Raw genomic sequence first — 24,397 nt, forward strand, 5'->3', positions numbered from 1 at the left:
TTAAGCCTGAGTCATATTGATTATTTTGAAAACCGGTGTTCGACAGCTTTAATTCGATCGGACATCGATTCATCAAATTTTGAAGGCGGGAAAATCAAGTCATTTTTTTGCTCCGTCGCGTCGTTCACGCACTAGCTAGTAGCTATACCGGTACCCACTAGGCTAGGGATAAGCATTGCACAAGCAAATGACAGATCATTCTTATTTTCCATGATCACAAAACAAGAAACAAAGGGGCCCCATGCAGAATTCTTCCCAAAATATAAAAAAGATGATATTTGCAGATGACAACATTTATGTTTGAAATGAAATAATATGAAAGACATGAATCATGCAGAGTCAATCAGAACGGTTCTCTGTCAACTCACTCTCAGTCACAGACACACTATAGTGCCCCGTACACTCACTTTTCCGAAACGCTGGCCAACAATACTAGCAGGGAGCACATAACTTGCCGGAGATGTAGTTGGATAAAAAATTAGCTCTAAATTGATGGAAATAAACATCGTACGTAATTTTCTCTGGATGGTCATTTGAATTAGTATGTTATGCTGATGTAACGATTATGAGGAAAGTTTGTGGAATATGAGTTATGACGATGTTGAAGAATTAATCCTGGCATGATAATCCATTTTAGACAAAAGTGCAGAGCTAGAGCACTCAATCACAAAAGGTCCTAGTGAAATCGAACTCTAAATTTATATGAATGATTATCGGATGTAAATTATTGTTAAATTATTATGATTTAATGAATTTCTATGGCTGTATGAATGTTGGTAATGTCGGCAAAGTAATGTAGGTTGATCGGAAGTATTAATATAGTCATTATTTTTGTTTTTATTCCTTTTGTCTGCCTCGACAAAAGCACAATGCGCGATTGATGACATATTTTCCATTCATGAAGTCAGAGCTCCACGTAAACAGAGTTGGGCACAAATGAGCTTCATCTAACATAATTTTCTCTTCTTGGTCATGTAAAATGGTATTCTATGGTGATATTATGATCGTGAGAAGAGTTTCTGCAAAGACGATGTTGGAGAATCAATCCAAACGTGATATAATTTTTTAGACAAATGCAGCATCCTCACTCACGAATTTGTACTGCCCGTCATTAAAAATGGAAACAAAATGCAAATGTTTTATATCAAGATCAAAATTCATATTAAAGGACAAGTCCACCACACAAAAAAGTTGATTTGAATAAAAAGAAAATCAAACAAGCGTTACACTGACAATTTCATCAAAATTGGATGTAAAATCAGAAAGTTATGACATTTAATAGTTTTGCTTTATTTCACAAAATAGTTAAATGCACATCCCGGTCGGTATGCAAATGTGGGAACTGATGACATCACTCCACTCACTCACTATTTCTTTCGTATTTTATTAAAAGAAATATAAAATATTCAGATTTTCTCATTGTCCTGTGAGAAAAAGTTCTATTTCTCCCTGAACATGTGGAATGATCCTTGTTTAACTTTTTATGGTTCAGTCAAGTTGGTCCTTATTGCCAAATCTGTAAAAAATTGAAATATTGTATAATAAAAAAACAAAAAAACAAGAGAAATAGTGAGTGACGGACATCATTGATTCTCTCATTTGCATGTGACTAAATTGTGCATATAACTATTTTGTTAAAAATAAGTGAAACTTTAAAATGTCATAACTTTCTTATACAGTCAGTCGGCAAGCCCTGAAAAAGTAGCTTCTTTTATCCAAGTGATATTCATGACTAGAGGGTTTTTGCAAAGTTAATGAGCTTGGTGCGAACCAAAACACCTCTTTTTATTCGGCCATTGCTGCTCTAAATATTGACCAAATTTCATGTTTTTGGTATCTTTGCAAAGAAGAAGAATCATTCTTTTAGGTCATGTGTTTGGATTTTTAAAAGGATGTTGTAATTTAGGGAAAACTCTTGATCTAAAACATGAAACAAAATACTTTTTTTGATGCAACAAAAGTTGTATTTTCACACTTAATTTCTGTTTGAGCACAAATGATTTTTAGATCATGATAAAGCTGAAGATCTCAGCTTTTATATGATATAATTTTTATAAGAAGATGAATTTTAGATGGGTCAGCAGCCAGCTTTTCATAGGCCAAGTACATTTAGCAGCTCAAAAACAAGAATACTGCGCTCTGATTGGTCATGTAGACCACACACCCACGCAAATTCCAATGCTCCCCACACTGGGCCTCTGCAAGGTCACACTCACCATGTGGTAATCTCTTCAAATTACCCGCGGCTTCAAATTACCCGCGGCTGTTGTTTTGAAAACATTATTATTCAGCCAAACAGAACTCCGGATTTTATGTTACTCAGAAATTTCAGAGATCTCGTCTTGCTTCTTGATGGAAAAAGCTGGCTGCTGACCCATCTAAAATATGCCACATATCAAGAGTGACATTGTAAGAAAGTATAGAGTTTGAGCTTTCTGATGATATAAATAATGTTGGTGCCTAAAACACAAAATGTTGCACAATTTTCAAGTGAAAACAGAGGAAGAAAATTCTGTTTGATGCATCTTTTCAGGTAAAAAATTCACTTATTTACCAAAATATTTCATTAAAAACAAATGACCAATATACAAGAGTAACATTTACTCTTGCCCATGGTACAAAAATGATCAATATTACTCAAGGAGAAAGTGGTTAAATTCTTTGAGAAAGAAAGTCTCACAATTCACGAGATTTTGCAGGGACATGAATTCCGCCACGAGAGGACTTGGATTAATCTTGCTCATTTGCTCATTAACACAGGGGCTTGCCGACTTACTGTATATCACATCCGATTTTGATGAAATGTTCAGCATTGTACTTGTCTGATTTTTTCTGTATTGATTCAAATAAACATCTTTCTGAGGTGGACTTGACCTTTAATGATTATTATGTGCAAACTATTGTAAAAATATTACAATTAAATAATATATGGTTATAGTAAGAAATTACAGACCTGCCAACTGTCCCGATTTTATCGGGATCGTCCCGATTTACAACTTTCAAAATGGCCAAATATTGGGACATCCCGATTTTTGAAATTTCATGTGAGAAAAAAAAATATTGTAAACTTAGAAACTTAGTTTGTACTTTCATGCATCATCGCATTCTGACGTGTAACTGAGTGGATTTTTAGAATCACGGGCGAATCAGAAAAATGCGTATCGAGTTTCAAACTTTCGATATCCCTAGTACTATTTTTCAAAACGCTGCGTCGCACCAGGTCTTTTTTGATAGCAAAAAATTCCCTTTTCTATTGGATTAATTTTGTAAGATACCATCCTAAGTTTGCAAGAAAATAAGAACGTGCATTCTAAAGAAAATCACAGTTTTTGTCTCACCTGCATAGCAGAGTGAGACAATAGGCGCCGCTTTTCCGACGGCGGCGGCGGCGTCAACATCAAATCTTAACCTGAGGTCAATTTTTTGAAATGACATCATAACTTAGAAAGTATATGGACCTAGTTCATGAAACGTGGCCATAAGGTCAATCAAGTATTATTGAACATCCTACCTGAGTTTCATGTCACATGACCAAGGTCAAAGATCATTTAGGGTCAATGAACTTAGACCATGTTGGGGGAATCAACATCAAAATCTTGACCTAAGGTTAAGTTTTTGAAATGTCATCATAACTTAGAAAATATATGGACCTAGTTCACGAAACTTGGACATAAGGTTAATCCAGTATCACCAAACATCCTGCATGAGTTTCATGTCACATGACCAAGGTCAAAGATCATTTAGGGTCAATGAACTTTGGCCAATGGGGGTATCTGTTGAATTACCATCATAACTTTGAAAGTTTATGGATCTGATTCATGAAACTTGGACATAATAGTAATCAAGTATCACTGAACATCCTGTGCACATTTTAGGCCACATGACCAAGGTCAAAGGTCAATGAACTTTGCCCATAATGGGGGTATCTGTTGGATTACCATCATAACTTTGAAAGTTTATTGATCTGACTTTTGAAACTTGGACATAAGAGTAATCAAGTATCGCTGAACATCTTGTGCGAGTTTCAGGTCACATGATCAAGGTCAAAGGTCATGTAAGGTCAATGAACTTTGGCCACATTGGGGTATTTGTTGAATTACCATCATATCTCTGTAAGTGTATTGGTCTAGTTCATAAAACTTGGAAATAAGAGTAACCAAGTATCGCTGAACATCTTGTGCGAGTTATAGTAGTTTTCAAAGTCAGCACTGCTGCTATGTTGAATCGCGTGATGCAGGTGAGATGGCCAGAGGCATTCCACTTGTTGTCTCACCTGCATAGCAGAGTGAGACTATAGGCGCCGCTTTTCCGAGGGCGACGGCGGCGTCAACATCAAATCTTAACCTGAAGTTTTTGAAATGACATCATAACTTAGAAAGTATATGGACCTAGTTCATGAAACTTGGCCATAAGGTTAATCAGGTATTACTGAACATCCTAGTAGGATTTAATGTCACATGACCAAGGTCAAAGGTCATTTAGGGTCAATGAACTTAGTCTATGTTGGAGGAACATAACTTAGAAAATATATGGACCTAGTTCATGAAACTTGGACATAAGGTTAATCAAGTATCACTGAACATCCTGCATGAGTTTTATGTCACATGACCAAGGTCAAAAGTCATTTAGGGTCAATGAACTTTTGCCGAATTGGGGATATCTGTTGAATTCCCATCATAACTTTGAAAGTTTATGGATCTGATTCATGAAACTTGGACATAATAGTAACCAAGCATCACTGAACATTTTGTGCAAGTTTCAGGTCTCATGATTAAGGTCAAAGGTCATTTAGGGTCAATGAACTTTGGCTGAATCAGGGGTATCTGTTGAATTACCATCATAACTTGAAAGTTTACTAGTCTAGTTCATTAAACTTGGACATTAGAGTAATCAAGTATCACTGAACATCCTGTGCGCGTTTCAGGTCACATGACCAAGGTCAAAGGTCAATGAACTTTGGCCGAATTGGGGTTATCTGTTGAATTACCATCATAACTTTGAAAGTTAATGGATCTGATTCATGAAACTTGTACATAAGAGTAATCAAGTATCACTGAACATCCTGTGCGAGTTTCAGGTCACATGATCAAGGTCAAAGGTCATGTAAGGTCAATGAACTTTGGCCATGTTGTTTTTTTTGTTGAATAACCATCATATCTCTGTAAGTTTATTGGTCTAGTTCAGAAAAAGTGGATATAAGAGTAACCATGTATCACTAAACATCTTGTGCGAGTAGTTTTCAAAGTCAACACTGCTGCTATATTGAACCGCGTGATGCAGGTGAGACGGCCAGAGGCATTCCACTTGTTTTTATTTTAGAGTCATTTTCGGAGACTCCTCTTTACAAATCTGAACTAAGCAACTTGGTGCTCTGGAAATTTGGCGCAGATCCCGCAATTTTCAGACCGAAATTAGGAAAGTTTGTGGGGATTTTTGGCGAGTAACGGTCAGTGCCCGAGTGTATACATGTATTTGCCCTAATGCAGTTTCATACCCTGCCTGCGGTGCGGTGATGATTGATGTCAAAAAGTATATATGAAGGGGATTCCTCTGAATACAAATTCTGTTCAAATTTGATAAACTTCATCCTTTTCCAGTCCTTCACGTTTATAATTTTGTGGAGCTCAATAAATCGCTCTCCTTTTTTTTTTGAGGAGCTCAATTGAGCTCCTCAGAATCGCTCTCCTTGAGGAGCTAAAATCAATTCAATACAATACATGTATGATGAATTGGGTGATTTCAAGTATGGTGTTCGGTGTTGGTGTTGGTGTTGAGAGCGTGAAAAGGCTGTTGAACCGAGCCCCAACACCGAGCTGAGTTCAGAGGAGCGATACCGATCGCGTTATCGATATCCTATGACGTCATGCCTCTGTGCTGCTGATCATCTCAACTTTACGCGAGAAATTCTCGACGATGAAAGTGAAATCGGGAAGAAATTGCAGTAAAATCTTATCGTACAGAATGCACAGGTTAAAATCACTGCAATAATCAGAAAGCATAAATATTATTTTTCATTAAAATGTGTAAAACTCTAATGATTTGCGCTCATATTAACTGTAATAGATAAGTTTACGTGAGTGTTTCACCGTGTTCGCCTCCTGTGCGTGAACAACAGTTCATCAACACCAACACCGAACTTGAAATCACGATTTCCCCAATCCCTGGGGGTTGGTGTTGGTGAATAGGGAAATTGCACGTAGATCGTCAACACCAGCTGTAATGCTCGGTTCAGCAGACGACATTCAACACCAGAGCTCAACACAAACTGCCGGAAATACGTCATATTTTCCGAGGTCAATCCCAACACCAGCTTGATTTCAAGTACGGTGTTGTAGCTGGTGTTGGTGTTGTCCCAACACCAGCACCAGATTTCAACACCGTACTTGAAAACACCCATTGTAGATTTTTTGTAACATCGTACATTATATGCAATAGCTGTGTAGCTATTAATTAATCTGTGGTGAAACTAGACCTGGGTCAATACATTTACAAAATATCGCGCTCCTGCTTCAATGGTGTTGCCATGAAAATCTACATATGGGCAGCGTTCTCGCCAGTGTATAATACGCATGGTTCAAACACCATGCGTGCGGAAATGGAGATCAAGTGGAACCATGCGTAAAATTTCAGCGACATGCGTGGCGACATGCGTGGAAAAATTAAATGGAAATATTCATAAAAAAATAATACACTCCATGAACTCATCTTAGTGATATCAACTTAATTTATCGGGTTGCGCCGAAGTCCCACCAACTTAAGACCACTTACAGGCCTACTACGGCTAGGAAAGTGGCAAGGCGCCCAGCTAGCTCGCGGCTGCTCGCTACGGTTCTCCTCCCGACTCCCTGGTCCTTTCATTCTCTCCCAGTCATCCATGCAGACATAAAAACCACACACACAAATTCTCTCCCCATCATCACAAGATCAACTCACTGCAAACATTATACACACACAGGACACAACGCAAGCACATGTTTGACCGTGGTTTGACCCTGGCAATTGTTTCTTCGAAGTGATTGTTTATATTTTTTAATGCTGTGATGATAGAGTGATTTCCGTGCTTGACTGATATCTGATTTGATTTAATCCAAGTTTGAATGTGTGGTACTTGGTTTACTTGAGGTCTGTATGTTTACTGTTTAGTATTTTTAGCCCATTATTTGTCAAGAAACATCTGCATTCGTGTCCAAATACAATGTAAAAAGATAAAGTTTTTGTAGAACTTTCGTACAATTCTGAAAAAAGTAATTTTATCATACAATATACCTGCAAGCCTGCAAATGTGAAGTTGAAATTATTTAAATGATGCATTAAAAAAAAGACTATCCATCATGAATGCCGTCCAAAGCCTCTCTTTGCAATTAAATTTACCCTGACCTAATTTCTCAACACAGGCCATGTAGCAGCCAAACCCAACACAGAATGAAAAGGGCGGCAATCTTGTAACCCCTCCCCCCCCACCGCAAGAATATCAGATTTCCAAACATGTGCTTCTCAAGATTGTGCAATACTAGCGGAGACAAAGAAAGTTATGTAAACAACTCGCAGAGGGTTGGGACTAGTCTTTGTTTTCAGTCACTTAAGAAAATGGCAAACTGGATAAAGGTGAAATACATCCTTAAAAAATGATTGTTTGGAATGACAAGACTAAGATTAAAGGAAATATGACTGAAAAATATCCATAGTTCAATCGCTAATTTCATTACTGACAGAACAATAATATGTGTTTTATTAACTTCTGGTCAATATTCCAATATGACAAGACTCCCATTTAAGACTAGCGAGCAAATGATGGTGGGGGGTTCTGGAATGAAAAAAAAAAAAAAAAACTTCTCACAAAAGTCACACACAAATCCCAATACACTAACTTTGATGATACAATCACGAGTGTTGCTTAAAGCAACGCACGTGCTCTCTACTGGCTTTGTACAGTCACAGAAATACAACACACACGATAAATCCTCAGTCACATGCACACGGCATACACTGCAGGCTCCAACTCCAAGCAGAGAAAGTTTGTCCTCTGCTCGAAGTAAATCATTCTGTCAGCTCCAAATTCCATGTTTTTTCTATCTCAGTGCTTGGATTGGCGCTGGCTCCCAAGCCTACTGAACGGCAAGTATCTGTGCATTTGTGTGGGCTTAAAAATACGCCACAATGGGGCTTCCTTAGCGTCTCTATTTGATGAAAAGGCCGTCGCTTCCGCGCTCCGCGCGGGGGTGAACCCCCCCTCCCGCACCCACCCCCCAGGAGTGCCAGCACAAGTCCCCGACATGCGTGATTTTTTTTCTGGCGAGAACGCTGCATATGGGACTACAATATTTACCAAGTACAAATTCAAATCAGAGTTGGGAAAGATGTGAATATTCTTCATTTTTCTGAAAGTTTTCAACGAAATCAAAATAATTTCAAGGAATTATGGAAAATAGATGGCCATTTCATGGATTTAAAGATGTAAACTGTGAAATTTTACCAATTTTTTGTCTCACCTGCATAGCAGAGTGAGACTATAGGTGCCGCTTTTCCGACGGCGGCGGCGTCAACATCAAATCTTAACCTAAGGTTAAGTTTTTGAAATGACATCATAACTTAGAAAGTATATGGACCTAGTTCATGAAACTTGGTCATAAGGTTAATCAAGTATTACTGAACATCATATTAGAGTTTCATGTCACATGACCAAGGTCAAAGGTCATTTAGGGTCAATGAACTTAGACCATGTAGGGAGAATCAACATCAACATCTTAACCTGAGGTTAAGTTTTTGAAATGTCATCATAACTTAGAAAATATATGGACCTAGTTCAATAAACCTAGACATAAGGTTAATCAAGTATCACCAAACATCCTGCATGAGTTTCACGTCACATGACCAAGGTCAAAGGTCATTTAGGGCTAATTAACTTTGGCCGATTTGGGGGTATCTGTTGAATTACAATCAAAACTAAGCCTGAGTCATATCGATTATTTTGAAAACAGGTGTTCGACAGCTCTAATTCGATCGAACATCGATGCATCGAATATTGAAGGCGGGGAAAATTTAGTCTTTTGCTTTTGCGTCGATGCGATGCGCTTTGCATATGCACTACGCACTGACGGTATGCGCTGCTGGCGTTGGCCGGGTGAGCGTTGCACAAGCAGATGACAGAGCAAAGTTCGTTTGTATTTTCCATGATCACAAAACACAAAAAAAAAAGGCCGGGGACCAAAGCAGAATTCTTTCCAAAATATCTTCAACAATGATATTTGCAGATGACAACATATAAGTTTAAAATGAAACAATAATAAAGACATGAATCACGCAGAGTCGATCCGAATGATTTTCGGTCAACTAGCATTCGCAGTCCATTCATCAGCCCCGTCCTCAGCTCCGTACACTCACTCTCCCGAAACGACAGGCGTGCTTGACGTCAGCGCCAGCAAACAAGTGCAATCAACGGAGAGCGCTGTAACTTGCCTGAGATTGTGTAGTTGGATCCAAAATGAGCTCCAAATAAATTTATGGGAATAAATACGTAATTTTCTCTGGATGGTCATTTGAATTGCTATTCAATGCTGATATAACGATTGTGAGGAAAGATTGTGGAATATGAGTTTTGACGATGTTCGAGAATTAATCCTGATAATGAAAATCCAGTTTTTTAAACGCAATTGAGCATGCTATCAAAATAAATACGAATGTTTCGAATCGAGCCCTAAATTCATCTAAATTATTACGATTTAACAAGATTTTATGGTCATACTAAGAATATTGACGATGTCAGCAAAGTATGTTATGTTTATATGGAAGAATTAATACTGGCATTATTTCTATTGTTATTCCATCTCTGGACGTCTCCTCCAAGCTCCAAGAAAATAAGCACAATGCGCATGCGTGTTCGATGACGTATGACATATTTTCCCATTCATGAAATCAGAGCCCAAAGTTGGGCACAAACTAGCTTCAAATTGATGGGAAAAAAATATCAAACGCAATTTTCTCTGTTTTGTCATGTAAAATGTTATTATATGGTGATATTACGAACTTGAACAGAGTTTTTGCATGTAGACAATGTTCGAGAATCAATCCTGACGTGATGATTATTTTTTTTAGACAAGTGCACTAGCTCGACTCAAGAAGTCAAGTCGATCGTCATGAGATGTCCGCCATTGAAAATTGAAACGAAATACAAACGTTTCACATCAAGCTCTAAATTCATATTAATAATTATCATTAGGGCAATTCCACGTTACTCACGTTACACAATTTAGGCACCTTAACATATTGTAATTGCCATTTTTTGCTTACTGTGGGGTTTGACAATCTCTCTTTTCTGCACAAGGTTAATGATAACTTAATACACCTTGGTATATTATCATAATTTAGTTTGACTATTCTATCCAGAAAATATAGGCAAGCAAATTCTTGTTACGTTACATTTTTGGACCACATAAATCAAGAACATGACTTTGTTCAAAAAGTGTCCTCATACTGAGTGGAATAACAACTAGTGGGTTTATGATTTTTATAACTGGCATAGAGGTTCACAAATGTAGATACTCAGAAATTTTGAAACATTTCATATCTTTTGACAAATTTACCAAAATTAGCGTTACTCACGTTACACGTTACTCACGTTACATATTGAACATAAGTCATTGCCATGCTCCTGACCATGAATATTTGCTTGAAAGTGCATATTTAGATGTAATTAACTATTAGAAATATTTTAGGCATAAAATGGAACAGTTTTGTTAACCTCTTTTCTCAAGAATGACTGTATTGCCCATTTTACATGAATATCATCAGCAATTACCACACATACACATACGATGTCAATTTTAGTGAAAATACATGAATTTTGTAAGTGATGTGGAGTGAAAAATATTCTCCTTTAATTCCATTCTCCTAAAATGAAATTCCTTTCAAGTTTCTCTGAATCACTGAGTCCAGAGACACTTGAATTTTATTTAGTCAGTCGTTTGAAGATTTTAATAATCGTGAAGCAAAATATCAACTGGCAGAATGAGTATCAAAAAAATATTCCCCTAGACTCCACACCACATTTATGTGCAATCTGATCCAACCTCACACATGAACTTACATGTATAGGTATATATACTCTATTATGTTTCTCTTTCATGAAATCCCATGAATGAATTAATTGTACTGTAAGCAATATCAAGCAAACCTATCTGATAAAGTTAATGTGCTTGCTTAATGATTAAGGGAGCAGAATTATGTGTTAAACAGATAATAGAGTAATTCTGACCAAACATTCTATCTAAATATTGCATTACAAGGTTAAGAAATTATCATATATCCCTTCCCCCTTCAAAAAAATGCAAATTGTGAAAACAGAAATTTTCACCTTTAACAAACTAAAATGAAATGAAGTGTAATATCTTTTATGCTTTATCCATCTGTAATTATTAGCCAGCCTAATAATTTATGAAATAACTGATTTCTAGTACATGAAAGCAATGCACCAAAGTTTAGTGTTGGTATTTGAACATTAGGCTATATATATGCAAATCATGCAGACTCTTATAAGCAAAGATACAAATTTATTCATCTTTATTGATGAAAAGTCTGAGAAAGGCTTAAAAATGAACAGTAAACTTGAAAGGGCAACAATTGTTAGCTACATCCGGTTTATCTATGTTAATGGCAAAAGAATGTACATGTATGTAGTTGCAGCAAACAATTATTTCATGGGAAAGTCTTTAGAATCAAGGTTGATTGTCATTCTATTATTATAGATCTAGATAAATAACATAAACTTATCTTTGTGAAATCATGAAATCTTAGCTAAAAACTGATCACTAACACAGAAAAGCATATGTGGGACAGTGTATCAATATTGCTTGGAAACATACCTGACTTTTGATGGAATTTATTTTGCTAATTTCTCAGCAATTACACATTTTCTTCAAGAGCCATTTGGCACATTTTTATTTATTTTTTATTTATTTAATATATACAAACACTTGGTTGGTCATTTCAATTGATTCTGATTGAACTAATTTTGTGATCTTTACCACAACTGGCAAATTTCTCTTTAATGACATTAATGACCACTTCAAAAGGGTCATTAAAGGTCATTAATGGACCAAACTCTTTGTTTTTACCCCTTAGTCATACAGTAAAAGGGTACTGTACCATAGCCTGTGAAAAACATCAATATCACAATTTTATGTTGTTACTCACGTTACATTGTTACGTTACATTTTTTGGGCCTCATTCATTGTAATACCATGACATGTATACAGCTCCTACTTTATTTTTCTTATCAGGTACAAGGAGAATGAAGAAAATTTCCATTGGCACATTTTGAATGGAAGGGAATATTAAAATATCAAACTTTTTCAGTTTTTTCGTTACTCACGTTACATTGGTTTAAGCGATGGGGTGGCATGCTTTTTACCCACTCATGGGATTGGAAGACACTTTTGTGTCTTTGGCAACTCAAAACTAATGCTCCATACATTCTAAAAATCAACTAAACAACTGCTGACCATTCTTTAATCATTTTTTAATTCAAATTAATTCTTTAGGTAAATTTTACTGTTTTTTCTCAATAGAGTTGTAAGTTGAGTTCAAATTTCAATATTTGCAATTCTTGATGGAATTTTTGGAAAAAAAATGCTGTTCCGTATGCCCAGAAGTATACTGAACAAAATTAGGTGGGTGACAAGTTCCAAATTATGAATTCATTTTTTCACCCCATGGCACCCATCTCATGGAATTGCCCATATGCAAATTATTGTTAAATATTACGATTAAATAATGTTCTATTGGTCATGATATTAATATTGTTCATGAAAGCAAGATTTATTTTACGTTGATCGCGTCAATTTCCGGCCATTTTCTGGTTTGATTAAAGATAAATTCCAGTTTTGGTAACGATCGCAAAATGACTTTTTACAGAATCTAATATAATGACCACCCAAGTATCTGTTTGTATGAATAAAAAATATGTGCCAAAGGATTCTGGAATAAATTGTGTAATTGCTGAGAAATAAGCAAAATAAGCGCGGATTCGGTCACTTCTGTCGGGTCTTTATTCCAGCAATAATTCAGGGTTGGCGGATTTAAATCACGTTGATTTAAATCACCATGATTTTTTTAAAAAAATCATTGATTTAAATCACTTCCATTGAAAAATGTACAAATCATGGACAAAGTATTTGTTCAATGCAGTTTTAATTCTTCAAGTCAACTGAAAAACTTTGAATTAACTTTATATCAATAAAAGATCAACAAAGTCTTCATATCTACTTAAAACAAATTAAAATCAAATTAATAAAATCAGGTAATTCCTTAAAAACTACAGATGTATGTTGTCAATAGGTACTCATTTTTTGTAAATTATGTTGAGTTTTTCTTCTGAAATTTTACATTCTTTGTCAGTTATTATTAGTCAATTTCTTTCTTAACATAAAGTTTTTACATAATCCAAAGACTTTTCAGAGAGCAGTTTGTAAAAAAAAATATATAATATATAAAAGTCAATGAGAAAAGGTTTGTTGGCAGTTTTCCAGTTTTGATCCTTCGCCTACACATAACTACTTCTGTCATGTAAAATAAAAAAATTATACCTGCATGTAATCAACATATTTAACATGCCTCTTATTTCGTATTGTTACATTTATCATACATTTGATGTTTTATATAACATAATTATAAAAATCACATTAACATAATGTAGTACAGTCATAATTTGACTGTTGAGAAAAGCTTTCTCTTATAAACCGTTTAAGTCACTGCAGCCCATTTTATGTTCAGTGAGCAATAATGGAAGTTTTGTATCTGCATGTAATAATGGAAAGAGCTCTATAACAACAATTTGCAAAACTCAGAATAAACATTTAACACTGCATTTTAATGTTAAGATGCAGGTACTTCAGTTACAATCATTGGCAATTGTAAGCTGTGTCTCATTTAAAATAAAATACTTCTTTTTGTAATACATACATGTATGTTGTAATTTAAGCAGTTTTGCAGTTTCTATCCTTTAGTTAAGTTAAAAGTAAGTAGATTTTTTTTCATACTTCATGGATCAAACAGATTTTTTTGTAGAGAATATGGGAATAAAAATTGTAGATTAATGTAAAAAAATCACAGTAACAGAATGTAGTATAGTCACCCTTTGACTAAGCTATCTCCTATATTGTTCTCCAAAACTGAGAGTTTTGCATCTATATCTGTAGCAAGAGAAGAGCTTTTTATCAAACTAAAAAGATCCTAAACATATACAGTTGTAGTCTCTCTTTGGCTATTGTAAAGCTGTGACTAATTGAAAAAAAAATCATTGATTTGAATTATTTCTCTTACAATATCCATGAATACTAGTAATTGGCAAAGGGTTTGTTGGCAGTTTTGATAAGGGATTTTTTCTCTTGGATTTTTTAAATATTTGAATGAAAAATCCCAGAGGGGAATTTTCTCTACTCACTGGGAATTCCCTATGGAATATTCCTTCATAGGCCTATGTATGATAGAATTAAGTTCAGATACACATGTACATGATTCCTCAAATTTATTTTTAATTGTCCATTTTTACTGGATTTTAATTACAAAATATGTGGTTAAGAACAATATTAGGGGTGAATTGTATAGCATCAATATTGATGTCATTGTAAGAGTAAGGGGGGGATAATTACCCTTTTTTTCGAAGGAACTTTTAAAAAATAAAAAAAATAAAAAAAATCTGATTTAAATAAAAAAAATCTGATTTAAATCAAATAAATCCGATTTTTTTATTTTTTTTTAAAAATAAAAAAAAATCGCCAACCCTGCTGTCCCACGTGTGCCTATCTGTGTTGGTGATCTTCAGTGTGAACATTTTCAGCATAGATTTCAAGATTTCACAAAGTTCAGTTTATGTAACTGTACCAGATTGAGATCCTCGATGATATACAGACAATTAAGCCTTGTTTTACAGACTTTCTCATGAAATCGGTGTTTACTGCAACTACTGGAATTTCTCTTTAAAGAACAGTACTGCGCATGCATGATCGATGGCCATGACTTCCATTCATGAATTCATTGTGCAGAAATTATCTCGGCACGAGCAGACAAGTAAGACTCAAACTATGATAGAAATAAACTTCAAATTAATGGTGAATAGCATTACTCAATCGGTTTCATTTTGGGGGCAATAGAAATCAAGTACTAGTAAGTAGTAGTAAAGTTGGACATATTTTGATGATTGATTGTGTAAACCAAACGAATCAGCAGGCCGACGTATTTTTTTTTTTTTCGATGCACCGATTTTGCAAAATCTGCACCGGTGTTCGATGACATCGATCGAACACCGATTTTATAATCGATTCGACTCAGGCTTAATCAAAACTTTAAAAGATTTTGGATCTGATTCATGAAACTTGGACATAATAGTAATCAAGTATCACTGAACATCCTGTGCAAGTTTCAGGTCACATGATCAAGGTCAAAGGTCATTTGGGGTCAATGAACTTTGGCCGAATTGGGGGTATTTGTTGAATTACCATCATAACTTTGGAAGTATGTTGGTCTGGTTCATAAAACTTGGACATAAGAGTAATCAAGTATCACTGAACATCCTGTGCGCATTTTAAGTCACATGACCAAGGTCAAAGGTCAAAGAACTTTGGCCATAATGGGGGTATCTGTTGAATTACCATCATAACTTTGCAATTCTATCAATCTGACTTTTGAAACTTGGACATAAGAGTAATCAAGTATCACTGAATATCCTGTGCAAGTTTCAGGTACATGATCAAGGTCAAAGGTCATGTGAGGTCAATGAATTTTGGCCACATTGGGGGTATTTGTTGAATTACCATCCTATCTCTGTAAGTGTATTGGTCTATTTCATAAAACGTGTAAATAAGAGTAACCAAGTATCACTGAACATCTTGTGCGAGTTATAGTAGTTTTCAAAGTCAGCACTGCTGCTATGTTGAATCGCGTGATGCAGGTGAGACGGCCAGAGGCATTCCACTTGTTTTTTTTTTTATGCACCGATTTTGCAAAATCTGCACCGGCACTCGATGACATCGATCGAACACAGATCTAAAACTTGATTCGACTCAGGCTGACATTATATTCACATGGCCATTTTATATTGTTTATATACATGTAATGAATGAATGGAATATTACTTTCACGTACGTACAATACATGTGCTGTATTTTGAATCATACATTAGCACACCTTTGTGGAAAAAATATGTGAAGGCAAAAGATTGTTTATTTGATCTTATACTTGATTCAGAGCTGCCAAGTAGTACGGATTTTCAGTATGTAGTACTGAAAAATAAGAAGAATACTGATGGTTTCATGCAAAATACTGATTTCTAATGTTTCAGTATTATGTGTTGTCCTATGGTATTTCTTTGAAAATAATAATTTCCTCACCAAAATACTGATATTCTGCTTTAGAAATACTGAAATGTTCTTGTTCAGGTTGACAGCTCTGTTGATTGATTATCATACAATAAAATCTTTTTTTTTTTCTGTTGAAGTAAATGTAATTCACCGTTGATTATGATGACAGATTTGTCATTGTTAGATGGTCTGTCATGATATCCAGAAACATTACTAAATGTGCTGTAAATCTGACAAGCTGTTAAAAATCACAAAAGCGGGAGGGATTGCATGACAAGTATATATTTCATTTTCCTTTTAATTTTTATATCTTTTAGGGAACTATGATCTGTGGCTGGGATAAACGAGTGAGTATCTACTGGATTATTATAGAACAATGTAAATATGACATGAATAGTGTTGGGGAAATTCAATTCTATGACTCTTTGTCAGTTTTCATTGTTGTGAATGTGATTGGATATTGAAAAACAAGAGTATTTATTTTATGAAAATAACAAAATAAATAAGAAACATTGCGGCATGGGCCTTCTGCAGAGGAGGGGACGGTGAAAGAAGACCTGGGGGGTATTCTGAAAAGTTTCCACTTATTTTTCCACTTAAGTTACCCATTTAATGGAGCGCTAATTGAGCTTTCAGAATACCGCCCCTGCCAAAACAAATGGAGGAGGGTTGGGTTGAGGATGGAGGATGCACTGAATCGTGCAATGTGGAACAAGGTGGTAAAGGTGATCATTATGAATACGAGTATAATCTAGCCACCTCTGTTCAACATGGACAAAACAGGATTTTAAAACTTTGGACTTCTGACAGGCTGACTTTCAGGAAAGAAGCCTCATGATTCTAAACTTGTCTGTAACTATATCCGTAAGTGAAATATACAGTCAATAATTACAGCATTGTATTTTCTTTACAGGGCCCTGGTTTGTACTACGTTGACAGTGATGGAAACCGTCTCACCAACAAGCTATTCTCTGTAGGTTCAGGTTCCCCCTATGCTTATGGCGTCCTTGATGAAGGCTATAAATGGGAGTTGAGTGTTGAAGAGGCACGTGACCTAGGTCAGAGAGCTATCTACCATGCCACACATAGGGATGCCTACTCTGGTGGTGTTGTCAATTGTGAGTGTTGTATTCCAAATGAATCTTCTGCTTTTGATAAATAGTTGATTTAAAACTTGTGATATTGTCCTAATGATTGGTTCTGCCAGGTTTTATATTTATGCTGTGTTGAATTAGAGTAAGATGAAATAGTCTTTTTCACTCAAATCATATTTCTATTTACTATATTACAAATAGTCCTGCATTCCTCCTCACAAATTTTATAGCTTTTTTGCAGGCTAAAGTTATATAGTAAACACCTTTCATTTTTGTCTCGCCTGCATAGCAGGGCAAGACTCTAGGCATCGTTTTTCTGACGGCGGCGGCATCAACATCAAATCTTAACCTAAGGTTAAGTTTTTGAAATGACATAACTTAGAAAGTATATGGACCTAGTTCATGAAACTTGGTCATAAGGGTAATCAGGTATTACTGGACATCCTGCCTTGGTTTCAGGTCACATGACTAAGGTCGAAAGTCATTTAGGGTCATTGAATTTAAACCATGTTGGGGGTCCTGTTCACGGATAGGGTCCACCTTTGTCAACCTAGTGGTAAAATTTTCAAATCCCATTGACACGTTAAAATTTGTGTTTTTCTTGAAACTTCAGATAATGAATTTTTATGAAAATTGAATTCTGGACCTTAATTTCATCTGCTTTACCTCATACTATACCCAATCTTCTGAGCTAATATTTTTCACAAAAGTGGAGCTAATTATACTACAATTTTTTAACGGAAGGAATGGACTTATGCCAATTCTTCTTTGAGTACCGGTAATTAAAGCACATTATTTTTGCTACACATGATCCAAATATGAAAGTTCTTTCTACGATTTACCAATTTTGTAATGCGTTTGTGCAGGATTTCAGTAGAAAATGTGAATGTGACTTGCAAAAGTTTTGTTAATACATTCAAGACCAGAAGAAAAGACTATAATATGTCAGTGGTAATTGCCCTTCCCACAGTGATAACTCACTATGAAAAATCGGCTAGATTCTTGTATTGTTTGTAAAACTACAGATTTTATGCTTTTATTGGCAGGACGTGACAGATTAATGTGAACAGAAATCTTAAGTAGAAGTTATTGAACAAACTAGACAGGGTTATTTGTTTGATTTTATGATTAGACAAGAGAAAACTTCCCATCTCTACAAATAACATTACTCTACCTGTGTGTCAGATTCATGATGCACTGTTTAGCATTATCTGGCGATAGATGCTATTCTGGTTATATAGATACGTTGACTAAGAATTTACACAATGATAAATCAAATTCAATGCATTGATATATATATTCAAATCAAGAAATTGTGATTTATTAATCAAATATCTTCAATTGGTTTTCTCCAACCTCAGAATGAATATTATCCCTTTGGTTTTCACATAACAAATTACACAATATAATCTCCATTTACATAAAGAATATACATGCATGCTCAAATGTGAATGCTTCATTCTGATCTAAATATTCAGATGAAAATTGTCTATTAATCATGCTCCAAATAGTGAATTGTGTAAATATTCACTTTCCAGTTTTTCCTACGAAAAACAATGATTCCTTTTTGGTATAAGTACAAAATTGGTGTACTGCAATAATTTAAGTGGCCAACTTATACCCGAGCTCATAATTCAGATTACAATAATAAAAACTCAAAGAAATTGCTAATTGCGCTGTATGATTCTGCCGCTAAATCAATTAACAAAAAATAAGTATCCGCGAATGTTCTCAACTCATATTGAACTGTTCTTACCTCATATTGAACTGTTCTTACGTCAGGCCTTTAATGAACACATGTCGCGTTCCATCCTCGGCGAAAGCTTGTCGTAGTGATTATCAACATAAATACACCGATGCTACACGTTTAGGAGATGGAGACTCGCATCATGGTGGTTGAACAGAGTCCATCCTAGAGGACTTGTCTCAGAATTAGAATTCAAATCATCGGAATCTCCATCAGACTCTATCGGAACCCAGCTGCCAGACCGCTGTTAAAAACATACAGCCTACAGGTCACAGCATAAAGTTTCGATTATTCTAAATATAGATATAATTACATTCTTTTCTAAAATTGTCTATGCATGACTGTTTTTTTTATGCATTAGAACCATATCGGATCATTTGGGATCATTTCCAGTTTCTTTTCTATACATCTTTATGTACATCCATGATTAGATATTCAGTGTATACTGTTTGTAGTTTTGTGTATTCAAAACTTGCCTACCTGAATACAAACACTTGCGTTTGTATATATATGTATTTATATATTTATTTATATGTACCTTTATCAATCACAATATTGACAGTGTGAGACACTAATCACATTTTTCTTCACTTTTTATTAACTTTTCTTTTATAAGGATTAAGTTCTAGATATTATTTCATTATAAGTAACCCCACTTTTTCTGACAACCTTGACCCTGATTCTCAGATACCCTAATTTCCCATTTACTTTTTGTACAGGCAGCATGCTCATTCTGTAACCTTTCGTGAATTAACATTTCTCACTCTGAATGCTCATTGAGAAAGAAGAAATATGTATTTTAGGTATTTCTAGTTCAGTTCGTATGCCACACTCACTGAACAGACCTACGGCACTTGGCTAGCTAGATTGCTTATAATAGGCATAAGACCTTTACTACACTCACACATACTGCTCCAGGTTCGTACCTACTCTCTGTCAGAGCCTTGGTCATTCAAAGCTCAACATTTTGTCTGTACCATTCTGGCCCAAACACTCTGGGGAAAGAAATTTTGGTTAAGTCCCACACTCCTGTCCACTCCCATCACTAGAGTGTATTGGGAGTTGTTGGTGACTATACACTACGAGAAGTGGAAGATGAGAATGAAGGCCGGGAATGAAGGACCCCCCTCCCCCATATTCTTTTTGCTCATTTGTTTTTTAAGTGGTCAGTGATGGAAGACATTGGCTGTCTTCTCTGAAGCTTGCTAAGGAATATAGCATTCTTGCTCACAGTTATTTCCCCATCACAAACAACCAGTTGCTTCCAGCCCATCCTGACCTGTGGCCTATCTTGTTCATAGCCCTTGTTCTTTTTAAAACTAGTCATCTTCCTACATGCATGTGAAGGTGATTGGTGAAGGCAAGAGCATACATGTAGCTTCTCCAGGTTCAGTCTCCACAAAGAAGGATTTAGTTTTGGACAGGAAGCCTCATCCTCTCTTCTCTGAGATCGCACATTGTATCCCAGCTTCTTTTAGGGACCCTTCATCCCCCAGGGGTGTGAGAGTTCAGATTTTAATCTAATTTCAGATTTTTTTTTTCAGCTTAATTTCAGCTTATTTTCGGCTTTCCTCTGTGCAAAAAGTATGAGAGGTCTGTTTCAGACTTTTTCAACACTATTCAGCTTTTTTTCAGCTTTTTTCTTTTTTTTTGTGACCACTCACACCCCTGATCCCCGATGAGACTTCTCTTGATGGCTTGGATGCAAACAGGAGCAAAGCCTTACGATTTTTCAGTGTGCACTTATCAGTTAATTGCTCAGGACCATATTGGGTCTACTAGGTCTCCTAACAGCTCAAGATTTGAGGTCTTTGCAATCTGTTGCAGTGAACAGGATGTCTCCCAGTTTCCTTATCACAATTTCCAACTAAATTATGTGCTATCGCTCAGCTTTTGCCTCTATACCCCAATATGTCACTGACTTTTCGGGGCTATCCAACTCCCAACTGCTTTATGACCTCCTGGGATGATCTTGATATAACTAGCCTACCTTAAGCTAGCTTCTCTTGGAGTCCTTTTGGAGTTTTATAGGGGCAAAGGCTCTCTGAAACCAAGGCTGTTTTCTTTACCCACTTTAATATAAAGTTTTCTTCTGGTAGCAACCGCTTCTGGTCATGGTTGAAGTTTTCTCTAAGCCCTGTCATTCATCCATGGACCGACTTGATGGGGGAAATGTTGGTGTTCACACCTTTCCAAGGGTTCTTTCTTTAGCCAGGAATCCGAGTCAGACTGCCACCACTTGTAAAGTTAAGCTTTTCTTCTCAGCCCCTTCTCTTCCTTCTCATATGGTAGAGAAGACAGGTCTCTTGCCTGGTGTGGAAGCTTGTGTGGTACTTGGTGAGGGTGAAAGTACACTTCCAAGACGATCAGTTTATCGTCTCGCAGGAATCCTTCCTCATGATTCTTGCCTGCCATCCAAGCTATTTCATCTGATGCTCTTCTATCTGGTAGTATGCCTATAGGTCCATGATACATGGTTTCTTCTGGGTTCTTTTCCAAGTCAGACAGTTTATTTAGTGAATGTATGTAAGAAGCTTTGGGCAATCAACCTCTTCCTACTTTTCGTTGTGCGTTCCAGCCAATAGATCTTAGCTTTTTCTGCTGTCAAGGTGATATCCTCTAATGCCAGCACCTATCAACTCCATTCTCCAGGGATATGCCACCCTGGATTAATCTTTGCTGATCTGTAACTATGGAATAATCTATAAATCGGAAAAATCATACCTGATTTTGTTATTTACAAGATGTATGATGTATCTGTCTGTCACTTCCATTATACCCTTCCTTGAATATATGTCATACATTATGTTGACACAATAATTAATTAGCTAATACTAAATAGGTTCATTATTGCGGACTGAAATAATCTGGATGCGAACCATCCGACAGCACAATACCCCCTTACCTGGCAGTGCACGCCGACCCGATCGTTCCCGGCCCCGATCGAGGGACCGCTCAGCTAGTCAACCCCCGCCCACGGGAAACTAGCGAGCCCTGCCAATTTTTTGGTCTCATTTGCATATTGCCGACCCATGGCGTATTTGCATATACCCCCGGCTTATTTGCATAACTCCTGACCAATCGCACAACGGATCAGTGCCCACCTATTGTTCTCGCGTTCGTGCGTACGGTCTTGGAGATTAGTATAAATAGAGTACAATATCAGACAATTTTCGTCACTTGATAAAGAGTCGCAGCGGCACTCGAAAGCTCGTGAACTTGTAAGCTAGTGAACACTTTTTGCGAGAGTGATCACAAATTTCCTAGAAAGCAAGTGAACACTTTTTGCGAGAGTGATCACAAATTTCCTTGTTGACCATAGTAGATTGCGAGACAAATGAATACCCTCTAATTAATTAATTAGCTTTAGGACAAATCAACACAGAATTTATAGACCTTATCGCAAATAGCGTTTGTCGCGTGAGGGCGTCTGTCATCGCAGAGGATCACGGGATGCGAAAGGGGGCAAACGCGGAATCGGAAGCCATACAACGCCATATGTTTTGTGTAGTGTCACTCAAAATCCAGGCTTTTTTAAAGTCTGATTTCTTCGTATTTGAATTATTTTGGATACTTGAATGTGGGTTTATAGAACAATCTTTGTATCATGATTGTCCAGTGAAAGTATGAACTCAATACTCACCGTATTTCGAAGTTTTCTGAGGCTAAACTTGGGAAGATTTTGTGGGAAAAGTGAGACAGTGATTGCGGGTCAATGCCGATCGACTTTAGAAAAGAGCCGGGGAAAAGAGAACGTCTGCGATCCGAATTAGATAGCAAATTTTTCCATTAAAGAATATTCATGAGAATCATAATGTAGACCATGTATATATTTTATCTCCATATAAATTTAGCTAGTTTTTGTTTTTTGGGGGGAAATATATATTCCTTTTTTTGCAACCCGGCTTTTGAGTTTGATCATACAAGCTCTGTTACGGGGGGGGTGAAACAAATATAAAGTATATTATAAACATGCTAGTGTGTGTGTATATTAAAGGACATATGAAATAATAGGCCTATGACATGCAGGATAAAGATTAAATAAATCCCTGAATTTAAAACATTTTATGATCCCATATAGGCCCTATATCCCTCCAACCTCTCTGTAATTTTATTTTGTCTGAAACTTAGCAGATGATGGATATTTAATTCATATAAATGATATATATTCCATTCTTTTGATTAAAAAATCTTATCATTTACATCTTCAATTAATTTCGTCGCATTCAGTCACTTCTCTGCACAGATCACCTTCCTCATTAAGTTTTTTTTGTTTTCTTTTGTTTACTTATTTTTCTCTCAACATACTTTCATCTATTCTCATTTTTGTTCTATTTAATTCATTATTTTGTCTAAGCATGCCACTAATAAAACTTCAGAATGTCCGACCATGATCCTGAATTATATGCAAATTATGTAGCCTATCTGTAGAGAGAAAAAGAAAACACAGCTCGGTTTATAGGCCTACTCTGAATAAAATCATGATTGAGATAATTATTTATAGAACATGTATTCTTGACTATCGATTGATATTAGGAGTGGGATATAAACGGGTGATTTTTGGTTTTACTGAGGGAACATTTTTTTGTGTTCCTTTTACCTTTTCTCAACATGAAATGGCAATATTTTTTGTCTCGGGTCCGAGAAAAAAGTGTGCTGGGCCAAAATCCAAAATGGCCGCCAAAACCCCCCAAAATCACAGTTTTGGCCACAACTTCTTTATTTGGTGGTCTTTTTTTCTGGTTTTGGTGTCTTTTCATATGTTTTAGGGGGCAGGTAATTTGTTTTTCCTATACTTAACACTTTTAAACCATTATTTGTAGAGTTAAAAGGTAATTACATCTAAATTTGCCAATATATAGCCTTTTTTTCAGCCAAAAAGTAGATTTTATCTTCTTGGGGTTCTTGTATATTAAATGGTACGAGGTCAACAATAGCAAGCAGCTTCATAGAGCTATATCGCTTTTATTCCTCTACTATGGGTTTTACGGATATTTGTGAAATATATCTTAAATATAAAAAAATGTTAATTATCCATAGGGGCTATACAGTATACAATGTACTGTACATACTGCACTGCATAAATGCATTGGCCACCATGACAAGGCATGTATAAACTATGGTGTCATAGAAATAAGCTCTTAAGGTTTAAAATTAGATTGTGAATTGTGAATTCGATTGCTTGTCAGCTGATGTACATGATG

General features: G+C 36.0%; 1 protein-coding gene across 1 annotated transcript in view; it reads left to right on the forward strand.

Annotated features, from left to right (window-relative positions):
- The window catches only part of LOC121408139 (proteasome subunit beta type-5-like), a 64,989-nt gene that overhangs the window by 33,559 nt on the left and 7,033 nt on the right, over positions 1-24,397 (forward strand). Inside the window, exons 5-6 of the mRNA XM_041599467.1 lie at positions 16,670-16,699; positions 17,266-17,470. Coding sequence (XP_041455401.1) covers positions 16,670-16,699; positions 17,266-17,470 — 235 coding nt within the window. The remainder of the gene's footprint in view (positions 1-16,669; positions 16,700-17,265; positions 17,471-24,397) is intronic.

Source organism: Lytechinus variegatus, chromosome 2 (assembly GCF_018143015.1).
Source record: "Lytechinus variegatus isolate NC3 chromosome 2, Lvar_3.0, whole genome shotgun sequence".
NCBI classification, from domain to species: domain Eukaryota; kingdom Metazoa; phylum Echinodermata; class Echinoidea; order Temnopleuroida; family Toxopneustidae; genus Lytechinus; species Lytechinus variegatus.